We start from the raw sequence: 20883 nt of genomic DNA, 5'->3' as shown, positions 1-20883 counted from the left end.
AAACGGTTGATATCCACATCAAAATAATTTTTCTCATTTCCACTAAACCTGTTCTTGAATCCAGGAAATTGGGGAATTCAGCACAGCAATTGAATCCAGGAAATTGGGGAATTCAGCACAGCAAAACATTTGTTCCTAGCTCTTACAAGGAAAAAAACACAGGCTTCTTTTTACATCATTTTATTGCCTTTTTTTAAAGAAAAAAACAAAATGTTCCCCCTTTTTGGTTATTTTCTCTCACCCCCCTACAGCAACCTAACATTCCTGGGTGGCGTTACGACCGCCTACATGTGGGGAAAAAAGGGTCCAAATTTGGCCGAGATATCTCATGTAACAAAAAGTTACAAGGGATTGAATGGCGACATACCGAAATCACCAAAAAAGGTCTATGCAAGGGGCGCCGCCCATGGCACTTAAAGGGTTAATGACCCATACCTACAGAAAACCAACGAAGTCAATTCAACCTTATATGCGACAAGTTGTCACCATAACTCAGTTATCATACCTGTTGGGGAGTTTATAAGAGCTACAAGGAATTGTGAAGAATAAACTGTTTTTGAGCAGGAGTGTGAGCTGTTAAAGAGAAGATTTCATCAGAGGGTACCCCAAAAATGTATCCAGGAAGCGCAGGCGAAGCGAACAGCACAGAACAGAAACTTTAAAATAGAAAGATAAGAATCCAGATGCAGCAACGACTAAAGTCAAGATGATAAAATACTGCGAAAATCACTGATGCAGAATATCCCCCACCCCCCAAAAAAAAACAAAAAAATTAAAATAAAAACCAAACAAGAAACACTGCCACCTACTATTGGACAAAGATCTTGTGAAACATTTGGAGGAGAAACCTATGGTTCTTTTCAGGCAAGTAGAGACGCTGAAAAACAAATTGAGCCTGTCTTTTGTACCAACTATCATCACTGAAAGAACAACGACCTGGCTGCAGCCCTTGGGACCAAGTTTTCACAAATGTGGCACATGTACTATGTGCAGATCTGCACATTAGAATACAGATCTGTTCGTGGAACAAAGACCATCAATTGCAAAACGTAGTATGCATTTGTAAGAGGGTATACGTTGGCCGTATAAGGCTATTAAAAACACTCTAATCAGGGAACATATGTCCTCTAATAGCCAAGACCCTAGATTACCCATGGCACTGCACTAGTAGAGGTATCAGTTACACAGTAAGCACGAAATAAGATTCATAGATTTAAAGAAAGGGGGGGGGGGCAAGTTACTCATTAAGGCAAACCGAGGCAAGAATGATATGCAGTTTGGTCCAACAGAGCTCAGTTTAAATATGGATAATGCGAGGAGTTAATTCTTATAAAGTTGTGACGTTAATGGATGTTTCCATTGAGTCGTTATTTAACAAGCGATTGAACAAATGAAATGAGAAATTTGAATAGGAGATTTATGAACAGAAGAGCCAATTTAAGCGATATTCATCATGAAGTGATTTGCTATAGAGTGGATTTATGCCCATTGACGGATTAAGGGAACTAGCTACTTTTAGAACTAACGCTATATGAGGGCAGTGATTTTGACTCAATATAAAAATGCTGGTCACGGAAGAATAAAACCTGTTAGACAAATAGCAATCTCTAACAGTTGCCATAGACACAATTATATCATCTTTTCCAAATTATTCTTTATAAAACAAAATAGACAAGGAATTATAAAACAAAAAAGAAATAATCACATTTTAGTAAATGCAGATACTCAGAGCTACAAATTATGCCGGGTTAACCATAGGTGTCTGGATGTTAAGGGAGGATGATGCACACTTTAGCCATCTACCTTTTATAACAAGTGATGCACTGGGAAATGCGGGGGTGGGAGGGAGAGGCTTTTTCCACGCACCCCTATTTAAAGAGGAACAAAATGGCGAACGCGTGTTAAGACACAGAACGCGACCGCGAGAATTAACTCAGCGATTCAGGCAAGTGAATGCAATAATACCAATGTCAAGTATGGACTATTTTCTGATCAATTAATCTACTGAAATCATGCATATGTGAAATAAGTAATGACTTATAATACAAGGTTTTGGGTAGGTGGGGCAGAGTCTAAGACCCTTGGTAGAGACTGAATGATGTATGTCTAAGAAATGTCTAAGTGAGGTGCCATCTTATACTAGATAATCATGGAAGCATATTATTGGGCCAAAAATGTCAGTTTACTGATTGGGCGCAACGAGTAGAAAAAGCTGGGGATGAGATGCATTAACGCAAAGAAGAGTTTGGATCAAGTTAAACGGGTGACAATATTGATATGGCTAAAATGTGTGCACAGAGGGATTTGAACCTATGACATGGGAAAAGAAACCACTTAACATTGAATAACTATTCTGATTAGCTGGTAGGGAACTACATTGAAATTCTTTTTTTTTTAAAACTGTCTTTATTGTAGAACTAGGGAACTAACCCTGGAACGCCAATGTTCTAAAAAGCAATGCTATCTGTGTGATTTGACAGGCAAGTGAATTGGACGAGTAAGATAATATTAACAATGTAAATGACAAATTGACAACCTTGTTGAGTAATGATATAAGCAAGTCTGAAAACTAATTAATCACATCTGTGATGTGTTCTGTTTTTGTGCACCCTTGAATCCTACCTTTTGCCAAACCCTAATTTTCTGTCCAACTTTTACATATATGAGCCACACCATCAATGTATGTTGAATGATCTAATTAGTGTTCGGGTTTGAATAAGGCGTAATGCCGAAACACGCGTTAGACACATTTCTTCTACGTTTTCCACATAGATGAGAATAATATATGCACATACTAATAAATATGCCAGTAAAACCAAAAAGGATTCCCTGCCAATTTAATTTCGTGAGAAAGTCTGGCCCCACTTTAAGAGTACCAAGGTTCATGATACTTATGTATGAAGGAGGGGGTTAAACTTGTGAGTTTTCAGTAATAGAGGGGTGAGGGCGTTTAAAATCGATGAGGACCACAGTGAGCGAGAAACAGGTTATGACCGCCATTTCCCCACTCAGGATGGGGTGCGGATAACCTCCTACAGGGATTTTTCTACAACATAAGAATACAGTTTGTGTTTGGGCTTTGCAAACATCAAGATGGGTCAAAGAAAGCTCAAGGCTTTTCTCCATCTCGAGATCTGCTCCAGGTTCGCTATAGAACATAGTCTCAGGGATATAGCACCTAGCTGCTTTCTTCAAAGGGGCCGGGCTCACCGTTTGCCATTTGTAAACCATGCCATAAAGATAGTGTGGCAAAACTCTTCCTGGTCTGGGAATACAGTGACCCAGTCCTTATGAAGGTAGGGCGCGTTCACCCCCTTACGAAGGGGATTTTTCAGGCTTCTGCATTTAGGACATCGTGCTCTTCCATCTACTAAGGGTTGAATTTCCCTTTTGGCTCTCATCGTATTAATGCATGCGTCAATGGGATAGGAACATGGAGCAGAATAAGAAGTCCTTCCTCAGGCACATCAGTCATACTTACTGCCCCAGGGATTTCAGGTTCTCCACATGTGGCACTCTGAGCCTCTTCTCCCAGGTGGTCTGGCCAATGGAGGCCTCTACTGCCGTGCCCTGGCTCCTCTCCTAGCTTGCATCATGTGATCACTCAGAATTGTGTCTTCTTGCTAGGTACTCCTGGAGCTGTCCGATCTCCTGCACCCTCTTACGCCTTCAATGACTGTTCTTGGGTCACCTCTTCTCTCCAACTTGCTCCATGATTGGTTGTCACCAGACTACTTCGGTGAGGGGGTCAGTGGATTGGCTATTTGCCAAACTGATAGATGTGCCCCCTCAGTGAGAGTCTGCGTGTCGAATTACAAAAATGCCCGTCAGCCATTTTGTGTCTAGGAAGAAGTTGCGCCCATGAAAAGGCTGCAAGCTGGATCTACAGACAGTGGTTGTGGTTGGCCCAGGCCACCTGGCCTCAGAGATGCGTTCCTGCTTTGGCTCCTCTTTCCATTGCGGTCCGTCATGTTCTCCTATTCCTTGGTGAGCCCCTCCCGGAAGCCCGCTGGGTGAGGTTCGCGGGCAGGTGCCCATATTGCTCTACTGCTCTACGTTGGCGCGTCCTCCTCCTCAGTCTCCGGCTTATGGCATTCTTCAGGGCCTCCTGGGTTAGGCCTCCAATCAGGGCCTTATTTCCAGGGGCTGCCCTACACACACGGAGTAGCCCTCCTTGGGCTGCTACTATCATTTGGGGGTACAGAATTCATAGGTTTCAACAGACTGAGGGTTGCTCCAGTCTAATCCCATAGATCTGGGCTCAAGCTTCACTCGTGCTCCCACTGGGTCTCCTGTCAAAGGGGTGATGGGGCTTCACGGATGGAAAAGACCTTGCTCAGGTGCTTACCCTTTGATCCTTTGTAGCATCCTCCACACCACCTCCAGAATGCTTGGTGTTCTGGCACTGTAGTCGTGCTAGAAATACGTAAATAAAGATGTATCCCACCCTTTCTGTGCGCAGTCTAAACTGAACATTTATTTGGGCATAATCACTCGATAATTGCTTTCCGAGTGAGCTCTCAGTTGTATCAATCCTCTAATTCTATTATTTATCAACGTTATAGTGGAATTGAGCTAGTTGGAGGGGAATTGAACAATCTCGTGTTTACATATAATCTTTAATTAATAAGGAAAAAGTGATTTGAACCAAAACAATTGAAATTCGCATTAAAATCTGTATTCCATTCTACAAGAAGCATAACAAAATTAAAGAAAAACCATTGGACTTCATGATTCATAATACAAAAACAAAACATTTAAACATGACAAACAAAAATTAAAGTTTCAACATGTGATCTTCAAGGTGAGTTATAAAAGAAGGAAGCTTAAGTGTAGTTCCCTTATTAAAACACCCTGTTCTAGGTGTCTTGAGGGGACTCCTTAAATTTTTCCTAATACTTGCTCTATTTAGTGAAAAAAGCAGGAGTTGGTGAAAGTTCCAAAAAGTTATTTTCTTAGGGCTCGACTATTGCCCGATATCTGTAGTGGTGCTAGGCCAGGGAGCACAGACTGCAGAGAACCCTTGATGAACCTGGTGCACCAAACTTGTCACACGAGTTAGGCATATAGTCCTTGGAGCAGGGGAAGCGGCCAGGCCCTATCTAGCCCTCGATGAAGTGTCTGGATATATTTCCATGCGATGGTGGACGAGAAGCAGGCTCGTTGCTATAGCCCTGTGACTGCGATTAGGGCAAAGGGGCGTGCGGGGTGCTCACCCACGAGCGCGGATTCAGAGCAGCGTCCCAAGGGAGACCAGTATCGCTACTATTGAGAACATTTTTCACTAATCCCGCCTTCCATAACAGGACATCCTTTTCAGTGCTAGATAAACCCTAGGCCGCAGAAGCATTTATCCCACCCTCAGGGGAAAGAAGGATTCTGTGTTCCATATCCCACGGCTGCTCTTGTGAACATAGGGACAATGCAGCCGATTTACAATTCATTTGGCATCTTTAAAAATCGACCTTTTACAGAACAAACAGTATGAACAAAAATATCTCCTGTCGCTGAGCTTTTGTTTGGACATAATTCGCTTCCATCATAACGTACAAATGATCCTAGCAAAACGAAAATAAATAAAAATCTGACGGATTAATATGACATATTAAAGCCTTATTCGGATTTCAAAGTGTATATCTGGACTGATCTGCTCCTCGAATAAATCTAGATTTGATTTCTGCAGTGTTTCTAAAGTAACCTTTGTTTGCACAGCCAAATTGGGTCTTCCAGCGCACACGTTTTGCAGAATAAAAATACGTGCACATTTGCTGTTCCGAAGAGGAGGCGGCAGAAGGCTACATTTTAAATTCGCCTGAAAATGCGTGTGGACAGTTCTGTCATTTTAAACCCCGCTGCTGTAGGTTTTCATAGTAGCACATAGAATGCAATGTGAAAAGCTTCCAGCTGACGCTGATCCGGGCTGACATGCGAGGTTTTCCAGTGTAGACTATCAGCTTTAATAACCGGCCGGCGAGCACGTCATCCTTTATGTTACAGGACATGTAGAGCACATTAGCGCAGCCTCCGTTTCCCAGCAAGCCCACATAGCCGTGAACACAAGCCTGTGCTGCCAAACTAGCAGCGAGGCGCAGAAGTAAAGAGATGCTGCTATGCCCGCCGTGCCCGCTGTTGGCATTACCAAGAAGAGATTGGAGAACTGGGACGGAAAACAACCGCTCGGGCGACCTTTAGCACATACAAGCACCCCACCCCCTAACGCAAGCCAACAGGGGCATGCACGAGCTTCATTATGGACTGCCCCCATGCCATGCATGAACTGTAGACCACTCTGGGCCATTGCAGCAGCATTTGCCTCCCACGGCCGCCCAAACGGAAGCATCTGCTGGACCACATTATGCGCTCGACGGCTGCTCACTATTAATTAAGGTCAAGCCCGTTGCAGGAGAAGGGGTTCGCGCTGGCCCCCTCTCTCCCTTCGCAAGCAAGTGAACGGCCTAAACTTTCGGGATTTCTGCAACGATCGGGGAGCTTGCAGAAGCCAAGGGCCACATCAAGTTACGCGCAGGATATACCCCCGTGTGAAGCGAGCAAGGATATTCAGACCGAGCTGAACTACAGCAACTTTGCATCAGAAGGGCACAGATTCAGGAAGCCGGGACTAGTGTCCCCGTGTGCTTTTGCTGGCGTCCTCTCGAGCACACTAAACGGAACGCACAAGATGTACTTCTCGCCACGGGTGTTCTGCCCAGTGCCCACCGGGACAGGGATGCTACAATAAATGACAACCACACCCACTGCAGCAATTCAAAGCGCCGCGACCGTTGCACACGGTAGGTCACTCCCGATATATAGCTCTGTTTCTCATTAAGCCACATAAAAGAATTGCACCAATGGAACCGCTTCCTACAGAGTATTCAGCCCCACTCATGCGTGATACTTCAATAGCTAAAGATACGATCGCTTATCAAGCACAGGCTAGGCAGCAACTTATGCAATTTAGCAGTGTAGGCTAGAATATTTATTAAATGTATGCACATTTATAACAAGTTACTTCCATTTCTCAGACCCAGGAAACACGTATTTTACAGATGGGATACACAGTGATCTATCGAATGACACATTGTCCGTTGCTATAGCAATTATAAATTCGATTGATGAAAATGGTTGAAGAAAATGTCCCCAGAATGAAAGTTTTTTATTTTTTGCAACAGCTGAAAGAATGCCTCTGTTCAACTGGATGAAATGGCCTAAAAGTGAAGCCGACAAGAGCAGCCAATGTCCCACCCCCGAGATGGTGACAAAGACCCTGCTCAGGGAACTGCAGTGGCACCTCAGGGAGCGCGAGCGCTTGATCCAGGAGATCGAGAATGGGCAGAAGGCGCCCTGGACCGGGGCAGACTACAACTGGCTCAAGAACTCGCACAACCTCCGAGCCAGCAGCATCCCGGCCACCGAACAGAGGCAGCTGGAAGTCCTGTGCTCCCGCATTCAGCCAAGTCACACGGGGACCGTCCTCAGCAGGTATTTCATTCCTTCTCCAGGGCATAGGTTATAGAAATGGCCGTCAGACGGGGCAATAATGTTATATCACCAGGGACTGAACGCAGAGCCACCCGCAGAGTGCGGCAGTCTACCATATCAGACCGGCTAAGGGACAACGACTGTGCCCTAATTCCTGGATATAAAAAACCTGGAAGGATTTTAAAGGGGATTCACTTTCAGCAGAAAATGCCAAAACAACTTTCCAGGTGCAACAATTAGGTGGCAATTAAGAGCTGGGAATAACAGTGACTTAAGACCTGGCAATGTTATGGACCACAACTTCCACCAGTTGTAGCCAACTTAGTGGTGTGGATCCTGGCAGTGGTAGTCCAAAACATCCAGAATTGCAAAAATAGGGCAGAAACCACACAATCGTGGTGGAAAAATTGGTACAAACAAAGACACCAGATGCCCCGACATTTGAACAGCACAGGGTAGTATTTTGCAGCACAGAGAGAGAATGGCATATGTCCACTGGCATTTATGAAATGACAGGCACTTACTTGCAGAGCAAACTATGATACAGTTGAGAAACAATGATTTTGCCAAAAAAAATATAAAAGGCAGTAGCTGCCAAGGATGAAGATGATAGGACTTTTGAACACCAGATAAAAACTGCAATCTTTCCCCTGGGCACTCCCAGCTAGCCTAGCGACAACAAACACAATAGCGATTGACCAATCTTTCCCCTGGGCACTCCCAGCTAGCCTAGCGACAACAAACACAATAGCGATTGACCAATCTTTCCCCTGGGCACTCCCAGCTAGCCTAGCGACAACAAACACAATAGCGATTGACCAATCTTTCCCCTGGGCACTCCCAGCTAGCCTAGCGACAACAAACACAATAGCGATTGACCAATCTTTCCCCTGGGCACTCCCAGCTAGCCTAGCGACAACAAACACAATAGCGATTGACCAATCTTTCCCCTGGGCACTCCCAGCTAGCCTAGCGACAACAAACACAATAGCGATTGACCAATCTTTCCCCTGGGCACTCCCAGCTAGCCTAGCGACAACAAACACAATAGCGATTGACCAATCTTTCCCCTGGGCACTCCCAGCTAGCCTAGCGACAACAAACACAATAGCGATTGACCAATCTTTCCCCTGGGCACTCCCAGCTAGCCTAGCGACAACAAACACAATAGCGATTGACCAATCTTTCCCCTGGGCACTCCCAGCTAGCCTAGCGACAACAAACACAATAGCGATTGACCAATCTTTCCCCTGGGCACTCCCAGCTAGCCTAGCGACAACAAACACAATAGCGATTGACCAATCTTTCCCCTGGGCACTCCCAGCTAGCCTAGCGACAACAAACACAATAGCGATTGACCAATCTTTCCCCTGGGCACTCCCAGCTAGCCTAGCGACAACAAACACAATAGCGATTGACCAATCTTTCCCCTGGGCACTCCCAGCTAGCCTAGCGACAACAAACACAATAGCGATTGACCAATCTTTCCCCTGGGCACTCCCAGCTAGCCTAGCGACAACAAACACAATAGCGATTGACCAATCTTTCCCCTGGGCACTCCCAGCTAGCCTAGCGACAACAAACACAATAGCGATTGACCAATCTTTCCCCTGGGCACTCCCAGCTAGCCTAGCGACAACAAACACAATAGCGATTGACCAATCTTTCCCCTGGGCACTCCCAGCTAGCCTAGCGACAACAAACACAATAGCGATTGACCAATCTTTCCCCTGGGCACTCCCAGCTAGCCTAGCGACAACAAACACAATAGCGATTGACCAATCTTTCCCCTGGGCACTCCCAGCTAGCCTAGCGACAACAAACACAATAGCGATTGACCAATCTTTCCCCTGGGCACTCCCAGCTAGCCTAGCGACAACAAACACAATAGCGATTGACCAATGTTACCCTGTGCACTTTGGTTGGCTTCGTTTAACAATGAGATGCAAAAATACATGGATTATAGCAGAAGGAAGTGTGCGATATCGCAATTTGCAAAAGCTAAGGTCTGGCAGTCCTAATGAAATGGCTTGTTCTCCTTTCTGTGGATTCTAGGTTTCGAGAAGTGTTGGCTGAGAACGATGTCTTGCCCTGGGAGATCGTCTACATATTCAAGCAGGTTCTGAAAGATTTCCTCACGGCGCTGGAGAAGGAACGCCAGCAGGTGAAACTCATGGAGGCCTGGAACACCAACAGCCCTGTGGACTTGAGCCTGGCCGGTGACAGCCCCAGCGGGGAACGCAAGGAGGAGATCCCCACGGTATCCAGCTACGTGGACAAAAACACACAAGGCCTCTTCCCAACCTTCTCCCACCGGATCTGGAACCTGCCCCAATACTACCCACCCGGGTTATGAGAAGCGGGCTCCCAGGCTCAGCACGCGGCAGGGGAGAGAGCCTGCATGGTAATAGGACATGACCTCTCACTGTTCAGGGGCTCTTTCGGGATATGCCAAGAGATTAGCGCCCCAGGACGCAGTAGCCTCGCCTATTGGTGTACTGCAGATGTTCGGCTCTGGTTTTGCCATGTCTAGTAGATTTGCTTTCTCTGTGTTGTGCATGACAGCTGAAAATTTTAGAACTGTAATGTGCAATTGTACATAATTTTGGGTCCAAATTCGGAAATTGTTCTGCAATTAGTTTATTCATGGGAATAGGCCTAGCTGCTTAATTATCCTTTATTTAATATTGTACCAACCTCAGGAGGTCAATGCACATGTTGGGAGGTTAATGGTGTTTTAGGAATTTACATATAAAACACTGCTGTGCTTGCGTTTGCCACCGATGAACACAGTACAGAAACATGCTACGGAGATGGAAGGGGGCACAGCAGCCGGCATTGGTCGACACTAAGCTCCTTCTGCAAAGCGCCTTGAGGCTCGCATGGGGCACGCAGGGTTTGGCTAGTGAGGCCTGATCTAATAGCAGGGTTGTATAGGGGGGGAGAGGGGGTCCTCTTATTTTATAGAGGGGCCTGGATCAGGAGGACATATACTAGGGAAAGAAGGGGGCGGGTCCAGGCTACCTCTTCCTCTGAACACTTACAGGTGTGGCACAATATTCATGAACCAGATCCTAGTGCATAAGATCTGCGTTTTTGTATAGTAGATCACAGCCTTTTTGAGGTACAAAACATTAATTTGCACACAAGGAATCGCATCTTTTTTTAACATACAAACATAGAAAATAAACTAAGTCCATGTTTTCATTATATTATATCATCATATAACGTAGCTGTCTCAGACATAAACAATGTGAGGATTAGTACATAGTGACGGAGAGTGCAAGGTTGCTAAACATGCACCTATCAAATCAACACTTACTTGTGTTTCCAGCTGAGAACAAAACAAAGTGTTGATGTTGTTGTGTTCTGAAGCTTTCCTCAGGACTAGATTAGGCAGAGTGTAGTAGGCTAGTCTGCCACATGTTGCTGGTGGCACCGGAGTCGCTGTGGGAACATCAAATGTGTGTTTTAAAAACGTGTCTACGCAGGGGGAGTACCTAAAGCATGTTGTTGTGCCATCACATACCTGTTTCAAGAATTTGGTGTCTCAGGGCTGAGTATTTGAAAGATGGCGTCGATCAGTTAGCCACAGCGACACCGGTGCCACCAGCAACATGTGGAAGACTAGCCTACTACACTCTGCCTAATCTAGTCCTGAGGAAAGCTTCAGAACAACATCAACACTTTGTTTTGTTCTCAGCTGGAAACACAAATAAGTGTCGACTTGATAGGTGCATGTTTAGCAACATTGCACTCTAAGTGACTATGTACTAATCCTCACATTGTTTATGTCTGAGACAGCTACGTTATATGATGATATAATATAATGAAAACATGGACTTAGTTTATTTTCTATGTTTGTATGTTAAAAAAAGATGCGATTCCTTGTGTGCAAATAATGTTTTGTACCTCAAAAAGGCTGTGATCTACTATACAAAAACGCAGATCTTATGCACTAGGATCTGGTTCATGAATATTGTGCCACACCTGTAAGTGTTCAGAGGAAGAGGTAGCCTGGACCCACCCCCTTCTTTCCCTGATCTAATAGCAGCCAGCGAGGGGACTTCCGCCACTGTTCGATGGAAAGCAGCCAAAATGCGTTTAGAGGAGAAGCTGTTGCCTGACGTTTAAGAGGGGGGTGGAAACTTATCGTATACTTTAAATAGCGTGTTCCTTTGCTTTTTTATTTAGGCCGGTGAAATAATCTGAATAGTTTACTAAATCTACGTCTCCCCCATGGAACTATGTAGGCGCTCTGGAGAGTCACATGCACGCACACTGTGCCCCAATTCGATCTGTCTGGTGGGAGGCTTTTGCCAAGGGATGAATTCTAAATTATCTCCCCCCACACTGAAACTGCTCAGCATAGAAAACGCCAAACAACCAAGACAGAAGTGAAACCCTCGCTAGTACAAGTGTAGAATAAACTCGCGCTTGCGGAGTCCCGATTAAAAGAGGGGGCACAGTGTAAACTAGCGGCTAAAACCACCGTCCACTGCGTGTAGTGAAAGGGGAGACGCTCAATGGGGGGAGCGGGGCGGGGCGCTGCACAGACTAAAGATTTCCCAGTGCTCGAGGAGGGTCGGGTGAAGTTTGAGAGGTCAATGGGCAGAGGTAGCAGGCCAAAAGGCAAGGGGGTGCGCCAGGAATCATGCCAGGAGCCCAACCGCCTGACTGGAGCACACTCAAGGCCGGATGAGCCCTGGGATGGGGCAGACCATGAAGGGGGCTCCTGTGGCCCAGGCGAGGGTGGGGCAATCAGCAGGCAGGCGAGGTGGAAAAGTGGGCTGCCTAGGCACAACAGGGGCGTCCTGTAGATGGGGGTCTCAAAACACAAGCCTTTCATGTAAGCGGGGGCGGCATTATCTCTTTTCAATAGTTCAATGTAAACTGGTGAAACTGCAGCCACCGAAGAACAAACCGCATTGCACATGTAAAGCCCCGACCTTTTAATGTGGCACTACCATTGTGTCAAACTTGCCCCTCAACCTCTGCACAGACTCTGGGACACTATTGGCTCATAATGGCCCGCAGTGGCGCAAACCCTACATTACCTTTGAGACAGAAAAACGTGAAAATGGGGAAAACATGAATGCCAAACAGGAGTCTAAGCAAGAGGAGATTTGCTCTGGTCATCAAGGTTGCGACAAAGAAGAAACCAGTAAACGCAAAGCCATACTTCCAACTGTACATTCCTCTGCATTCCCAGCGAGATCGTTTTCCCCAGCCCACAGAAACCAGGGTGAGGCATCAGCTTCAAAGAGTAGAAGTGAAACCAAGAGTTGTCTTTTACCCAAAGGATCCGAAACTGTCACAATAGATGTAAAATGTAGTGGAACTAGAACCAATAAACATTGTAAGTAGTGCCAGTTCCTTACTCCGAAATCAGAGAGCTCTCAGGCCCCCATTTCAAGCTCCTTTCCAAATCGGTTGTCCTTTCTTCCAGACCAATATTCAGTATCTGGCAAAGGCGTCAAAGGAATCCATCATTTGCACCCTCTGGAGTGGCTGTGGCTAGAGTAGAGCAGTTGGCCCTTGAGTCAATTATGATGAAGACTTCCTAACCCAGGCTCGAGCGTAGGATAAATGCTGAGTCTCAGTAAGAGCCCGTGGCTTCGCTTGCCACTCGCAACAGCCCGAGCACCATGGAAACCAGATGGTCCACGTTGAACAAGCCAACAGGATTGTATGGTCCTGAAAGGCTGGCCAGCCAGGCTCTACGACAAGTCACAACGGGGACAGGAAGGAAGGGCAGGAGAAGACAAATCATCAAAAGGAAGATCTTGGCTGTATGTTGGCAAGTTCCCGCCTTGCACTACCTTCTGGAGGAGGCAAATATTTCTGGGTATGCAGGTTAAAGGGTGCTGGACATAGTTGAAACAGGCTATAGCAGGATCTGTACAGGGACGAGTCATACATAGGGGCTTAAGTGTTCTTAGCCTTATGTATGCGAGCTATTAGCAGCCAAGTTCACATGGGTCAGTCATTGCGGTCTCATTGCATGCACGATAGTCACAGTACATATTTGGTCTGGGATGTTGGGCAGTGAAGCAAACTATCGCCTCTCCTAAAGGCAGACAATAAATGGTAAATATCTAGTTCGCTACAGACTCAGCTGAAAGGCCCAAAAGAAGTCCGACGTCTTAATGGATCATCCATGCTCCAGGGCTCCAAATTAAGATTCAACGAGCAGGAGCTAAAACCAGCTGCTGGGCGTCAGCATCTCCCAGTAGGCTTCCGCTTGGAAACCAGGAGAGAGCACATACACAGCGAGAGGGACAAAGTTCATGTCTTGCAATTATGTGTGATCTATCGTTTGTTTTGTTTATTTATTTATAATGCGCTCCAGACCCATAGGTTACCGGGCGCAGCAGCAAGTATATGCGAGGCTTACAATGTTACAAATCTACATGAATAAGATTACAATATTACAAGAATGTACAGTTACCGGTTGCAGTATTTACATGAATGTACAGTTAGCAATATACAGAGTTAGCAGTTATAAACATAGGGTTACACACATCTCAGTACATTAAGTAGGGCTCACTTGTGAAGGTTCATTACAGGTGTCTAGTCATTGTTAGCGTTAATGTGTTTGATGAAGTTCCTTCTGAAGTGTGGGAAGGGTTGGTCTACTCTTAGGTTGGGTGGCAGAGCGTTCCACAAGTTGGCAGCTCTCACAGGGAAGCTTGCGCCACCGATTTTAGCAAGTCTAAATCTGGGTACTACCAGGCAATTGGAATTGGTGAGTCTCATGGGTCTAGTAGATGTTTTTCTTTTTATTTTGTCCGTCAAGTAACTAGGAGCAGCATTATTTAGGGCCTTATGGGTCAAGGAGATCATCTTTAGGTGGATTTTATTGTCCGTGGATAGCCATTTGTGTTGCCGCCTAATAGAGGAGATATGCCCCCTCTTCTTTATGCCTAATGCAGCTCTAAGAGCATTGTTTTGTAGTGTTTGGAGTCTTTGGGTGATGGCTTTATTGGCACCACTGTATAGGGCATTACAGTAGTCGAGTCGGGAAAGTATTAAGGCTCTAGCCACGGTTAGACAGCTAGTATTGGACAGGAAGGTCTTGCCTGCTCTTATCAATTTACAGGTGTAGGCAGTAGTGGAAGCTAGGGAGTTGACCTGTTTAGTGAAGGACAAGGTAGAATCGAGGTAGAAACCAAGTGTTTTTACTTCCCTCGAGACTTTGATAACATTTCCATCTATGTTGAAAGCGGAGTAGTCTGGGCCCACTTTGTTGATATTGGCTTGTGTACCCAGAATGATCAACTCTGTGTTATCATCATTCAGCCAGAGACCATGAGTAGCCATCCATGCCTGAATGATGAGGTACACTCTATTCACCAACTCCCTGTCCCTACCATGATCCCCAGAAAGTGGGAGGAGAATCTGTGTATCATCTGCATAGTTAGTGTAGGTGATACCAAGATTGTCCAGATCATCGAACAGAGGTTTGGTGAATATGTTGTATAGAGTCGGGGAGACGCAGGATCCCTGAGGGACTCCACAGGTGATGGGTATAGGGTCTGCTGCTGCCGATGGGGGAAAAAACTCTCATAGTTCTCTCACTCAGAAAGGATTCTATCCAACTGATAGCTTGGGTGGAGAAGTGAGCGGCAGAGTCCAAGTGTCTGCAGAGGACCTTGTGGTCCACAAGGTCAAATGCAGCTGAGAGATCTAGTAGGAGGAGGAGGACTGTCTTGCCTTGATCTCTCAATTCGTCTATTTGGGTCTTTAGGTCGATAAGGGCTGTTTCCGTTCCATGTAGTGGGCGGAAGCCAGATTGTCTAGATCCAAGTAGCTTATGCAGTTCAAGGTATTTTTGAATCTGTATATAGGCCACTTTGTCCAGGATTTTCAACAGAAATGGAACTGTAGTGATTGGACGGTAGTTAGTCGGGATGAGAGGGTCAAGAGTTTCCTTTTAGAGCAACGGGAGCACCCAGGATTGTTTTAAATTAGCTGGGATGATGCCTGTGGCGAAGGATGCGTTGACAAGCTTGGAAATAAACGGTGATAAATCTCTGGCAGCGTCTTTTATTAGCTGTGCTGGGCAGATGTCACCTTTGCAATTCGATGGTTTGAGGGTGAGGATGATTTTTTCTATCTCTAGTGTGGTGGTTTTGGTGAAAGAGAATTTGCTAGACTGGGGCTTGTTGGTAGCCTTGGGTGGTGGCAGAGTAGGAAGGTTGAGCGAATCTTTTTTCAGTTGAATTTTATTTTGGAGGGTGTTAATTTTGTTGGTTAGTGCATGTTGGATATCTGTGCACCAGGTCTGATCTTTGGTACAGGTGTCTGGTATGGCAATGGGTAACTCAAGTTCCTTCAGTATGGAGAAGAGTTCCTTCATGCTTGAATTAGAGTTGGCGATACGATCATTGTATGAATTCCTCTTAGCCAGACAAACTGCATTTTTGTATCGTCGGGAAATAGATGTTAGGTTGGCCTTGTTCTCAGCAGTTGGGCATAGTTTCCAGTTAGATTCATATTTTCTCTTGGTAAGGCGTAGGGCCATGAGTTCAGGAGTAAACCATTTATTTAGATGGGGTTTAGGTTTGCTTGTACGCATTTTAAGTGGGGCAATTTTGTCCATAGTATCATTCATGATTTTGTTATACTCATGCACTAATATGCTGGGGTCTAGGTTGTCAGGCAGTGCATTTAATGTTGGAAGAATAGCGGGTATGACATTGTCTATTGTCATGTTCTTTTTATTTCTTGTTGGGCATGGAAGTGCCGTGGGGACGACTGTAGAGGATGGTCGGGAGGTTAGGAGGTTGAAGGACACTAGTGAATGGTCAGTCCATGATAATGCTGAGATGGATGAGATAACTGCTGTACAGTTTGAGTCAGCGACCCAGTCTAGTATTCTGCCTTTCGTATGGGTTGGGTTGTTGACTTTTTGGGAGAATCCTAGGGAGTTAATAGCGTGGGCAATGGTCGCGGCCTGCACATCTGCTTGGTCATTAAATCCTAGGTTAAAATCCCCTAGTACCAGCAATTGTGAGGTGGTTTTGGCATTGAAGGTTAGTAGCTTGTGCAGATCCTCTTCGAAAGTCCCAAGCGGACCTGGAGGTCTATAGATTAGGTGAATGGTTAGGGTTGGATTATTGTTTATGAGGAGTTTTGCAGTGAGGGCTTCAAGATTGTAGCGTTTGGGCAGGGGCTAGTCTTAGCGAGAGACTCGATTTGGAAATGATGGCGATTCCGCCTCCGCGGGTGCCCTCTCGGTCTTGCCTACATATAGTGTAACCGTCAGGGATGGCTAGCATAAGTGATGGTCCTGCTGCCTTGTGTAGCCAGGTTTCAGTTATTGCAATAAAGTCCAAGTTCGCCTCAGTGATTAGATCAGCTATATCAAGGGCATGTGCAACTAATGACCTGGCATTGAGAAGCGCTCCTTTGTAGGAGTGATCCTTTGTTTCCTCTTTGGGATGTGTAAGATTAGGAGTACTTTTCGCGCTGGATTTTATCTTAGATTCGGAAGTTTGTATGTACATTGAAGCTGGGGTGATATTGGAAGCGTTGCATTCCTTACCATTATGGCGTTTCATCTCACGTATTGTAGGAGGGAGGAGTCGTCTAGGTGTCTCGTGAAGTTTGTTAAGTCTAGCACATAGTTTGTTATTTCTATCGTCCGTGGAACTAGGCCGGGAGGTGTAAGCTAATGGTCCTAGCAGAGCTCGGTATTTTGAGTTAGTGTAGACATGAGTTTTGGTAACTATATCTGTTGATATAAGTGAGAAGGGTCCGAGTGCATGTAGTGGGGCCTCTATGTGGCTGACCTGCTTGCAAGTGGCAAGGAGTGTAGCAGTAGCCATAATGCAGTAGAAACTAGATAGGCTAGACATTATGCGGAGCTAACACTTAGTTAGGTGGGTGGTGGTCATGCAGGGAGGATGTTCCCTGTGGTAAGGTAAGGTGATCTAGCCACATAGATTTGAGAGTATCACAATGGCTAAAAAAGCACAACACCTAGAATTGAGAGTAACACAATGGCTAAAAGCACAGCATCTAAATTTGAGAGTAACACAATGTCTAAAATGCACAACACCTAGAGTTGAGTATCAAAATGGCTAGAAGCACACCACCTAAATTTAAGTGTGTCACAATGGCTAAAATGCACGGCACCTAGGTTTGAAAGTATCACAATGGCTGGGAGGCACAACACCTAGATTTGAGAGTGTCTTAATGGCTGAGAGGCATACCTAGTTACAGAGTGACATAATTAAAGTTGCATGCATGGGCGGTAACTGGGAAGCCGGATCGGCCATACAAGTTTGACAGAAATGCAAACATCACGTTACAGTAGGCTTGGTGGGCCACGTGGCATAGTGGTGCATAAAAGAGGCATATATGTGGTGTGATACAATGCATACAGTACAATGGGTAGTTTCTTAATATACTGTATAACAGTGGACTATAGACCATCCAAGGGTATGGAGACAGAGCAGTACATATAAACAAATGGCTGTTGGCATACTTAAAAGCACAGGGTAGCGTGTAGATAGTGACGGTGGCCGTACACAAATAGTCTGAGGCGGGGTCAGTATAAGTGGATTAGTAGCGCTGGAATATAGTGCAGAAGAGACCAGGCTGCTCAGCTCCTTGCTGCCCGACGCGGACAGCCGCAGCAGGCCCTTAGGCTCGCCCTTCGGCTGCCGCCTATCGGTGAGTTGCAGGGGCGGGTGATTGCAGGAGCAGCCAATCACTGGCTTCGGGTGCTCCTGGGCTTGTTGCTGGTGCCTGAGAGTCGACCTAGGCGGCGGCCATTGACCGCGTTGTATATAATGGCGGGCAATGGAGCCACGGGCTATTTGGGGGGGTTTAAATGTGTACTAGATGTGTCCCAATTCTTCAGTTTGTATGACACGAGTTGGCCTGGGGAGTCGCTCCTGGTAGCGGCTGGTTTCAGGCTAACCAGGTGCTCCCGGCCTAGTTGCAGGCGCTAGATCAAAGCAATTATGAACCTTGCATGCCCTTCTCAAGCCCTGTGCTCCAGCCTACCAGAAATATCAGCCCTTCCATAGTCCATTGGCAAACCTTTCATAAATCTCATACTTTACAGGCGCTACTCAATCAACTTTGCATTGGTTCCATTTGATTAATGCTTTTCACTCTGGGAAAGCTCCCGCTGCTAACCCCAAAGTCCTCCCTGAGCCATCACACTACCGCAGCGCTCCTCACAATACTAACTTAACCAGTCTAAAGGTGTAGAGTACATTTTAGGGTGGCTTTTGTGTGGACAGTGCTTGGGGTTCACTGGTTCTGGGGTGCCGCTTAGTGTTTCTACCATAAACAGATTCCCCAGGGCCGCCAAGTTATCATCGTTTCAGTTTTCTTAACCGTTTGACGCTGTTTATTTGTGCAACATAGAGTGCATGTTTCTAGGTTTAATTGCCATTTCCTTTTAGAAATATTTCCTCGTATTTAATAAAAAAAAATGAATATTGGTTTCTTGCTTCCGACATATTCCGCAATAATCACTTTAGTGAACTTCTCCAAGAGAATGGTTTGTGAGGCAGCATGCCTAAAGCTCTAGCACAAACTTTGCCAGCAGTACAAACGATTAATCAATCTTCACTGACCTCCTGCTGCTCTTCACCGTAGCATCGTGATCGGCGTGGTAGTGAAAGGCTTCAGGCTAAACCCGACTCATTTCAGAGTCCACTCACTCCCCGTAATCCTAGATCGAAAGCCCTTCAAACCGTCCTACTGATGGGCACAGTCAAAGCGCATAGCAGGCTCCGAGCTCTCTGGTGAACACTGGCCTGCCGCGCACACAGGAGCTAGGCGTTAAAGGATGGAAAGCGGTCATGCCACACCTGGTGCAGCTCAGCGAGAGCAAGCATGTGCCATACCCGCTCCAGCGCAAGATTCTGCACCACTCAAACTGACACAGCGAGGACTCTAGGCGCTAGGCGGGGCGGCATTTGAAAGTGAAGGACTGCAGAAGCAAAGTGGCCCTCACTATTCAGGGGTCATGCAGAATGTCCACCCTCAGGTCACGCACCACGTAAAGGCGTTACTTCATCTCATGGTGCAGCACAAAGTAGTCTTTCCCTGAAAAGCAGAACCACCAGCATCACTCAACCCCTGCATGAGGATTTCTACCGCTCCTCTGTTGGGGTCCAATGGGTTGCAGGGGGCCCAGGAACCTCCGGTGAAACCCACATAACAAGCCTCTGCTGAAACCTTGCCCTTTCATGGCCCTGATCACGCCCCTTGTCCCCCTCAATCCACCCAGAAACTCCATAGTTCTAAAGGTGCCCCGGGTCCCCGTTCAAACCCTTGGTCCAAACCAAAAGCAAACTCCTCACAATCCAAGCAGTATCCCGAATGGCAAACATCCCACAGAATCCGCACTCTCTGGCCCCTGCTCTGCCCCACTCACTTCCTGCTGATTGGTCCTCAAGCAGCAGTCACCCCAAGATGCAATGCCTCCCATGTAGGCCTGAATGATCTACACGTTCCACGTATCACATGCGACTGCCCCCCCCCCCATCACTTCCTCGCCACTGGGACAAAGACAAAGGGGGTGTCCCGCCCCCTCCCCTGCGGTGCAACTCATGAGCACAATGACGACACACACAGGTGAAATCGTTGCAACTGACCAAACCATTTCTTTCCCAGAGTGCAGTAGAGGTTTTTAAATAAAATACATCACTATTGTAATTGGGGGTGACCTGCACTTCCAGGGATGTAATCTTTGACGTCACATGAGGTCACCTGTGATGTCAGCAGTGTGTTCATGAGCCACACGACTGCGGATCCAGAGTTAAAGGTGCTTATTTTCCCTCAACTGTTTTTTTGTGATACATTATAGGTTGCTGTTAAAAATACAAGTTCTATAGCTAATAACTTGGACTTGCTAAAAAACACATTTGCTCTGCTCCTCCAAACTGGACATTTTGTGGAAAATGTGTTAAACATTTGAAAGGTTCTTAGTAAACCATAAAAACATACAAACAAACAAAAAAAAAGCTGTTTTCAGCCTACCCACATTCATTTTCCTCAGAGGAAAAGGGGCATCCCTCAGGCATAGCACAGCTACACAGATTTGCACCAAATAAGAAAGCAGTTGGGTATAAAGCGTCGCAGCTGTGACTTTTTTTGGTTTGTTGTAATCTATGGAGTAGTTTAACATTTTTTAAACAAAGTGGTGGCCCTGGTTTTGGTTTCTAAAAAAGTATCACCCCTGGTGCATTGCTACCGTGAAACTTTTCAAAAATGAACACTCGCCACTTTTTTAAAAATGCCTGCAGCAATAAACGTTAGTTTTATCGGGGGAATCCCACAGTATTCTAGTGGTAACTTCACAAGACGCACTTGGAAACAAAAATGAGTAACCAACTGGAGAGTAAAAGGGTGTAATGGGAGAGTGTTAGA

The 20883-nt window shown here is 46.0% G+C and overlaps 2 protein-coding genes across 2 annotated transcripts in view; one reads left to right on the top strand and one right to left on the bottom strand.

The window, feature by feature from the left end:
- Nucleotides 1-20883, bottom strand: part of TDRD9 (tudor domain containing 9) — a 2559831-nt gene that overhangs the window by 2496824 nt on the left and 42124 nt on the right. The window lies entirely within an intron of this gene.
- On the top strand, nucleotides 5970-10480 carry RD3L (RD3 like). The gene is made up of 3 exons (XM_069638192.1): nucleotides 5970-6791; nucleotides 7173-7482; nucleotides 9538-10480. Exons 1-3 carry the CDS (start codon nucleotides 6740-6742, stop codon nucleotides 9836-9838), a joined length of 663 nt encoding a protein of 220 aa, XP_069494293.1. The 5' UTR covers nucleotides 5970-6739; the 3' UTR covers nucleotides 9839-10480.

Source organism: Ambystoma mexicanum, chromosome 14 (genome assembly GCF_040938575.1).
Source record: "Ambystoma mexicanum isolate Mex_15411 chromosome 14, UKY_AmexF1_1, whole genome shotgun sequence".
In the NCBI taxonomy this organism is placed as follows: Eukaryota; Metazoa; Chordata; class Amphibia; order Caudata; family Ambystomatidae; genus Ambystoma; species Ambystoma mexicanum.
Note: the sequence above shows the minus strand (reverse complement) of the source record. Positions and strands in the feature narration are given on the sequence as shown.

Bases quoted from the DNA above. Each gene is read 5' to 3' on its own strand.
- RD3L (XM_069638192.1), top strand. From the start codon at position 6,740: ATGACAACCACACCCACTGCAGCAATTCAAAGCGCCGCGACCGTTGCA. The intron at 6,792-7,172 runs GTAGGTCACTCC...TTTTTGCAACAG, and splicing joins CGCCGCGACCGTTGCACACG to CTGAAAGAATGCCTCTGTTC. The intron at 7,483-9,537 runs GTATTTCATTCC...TGTGGATTCTAG, and splicing joins ACGGGGACCGTCCTCAGCAG to GTTTCGAGAAGTGTTGGCTG.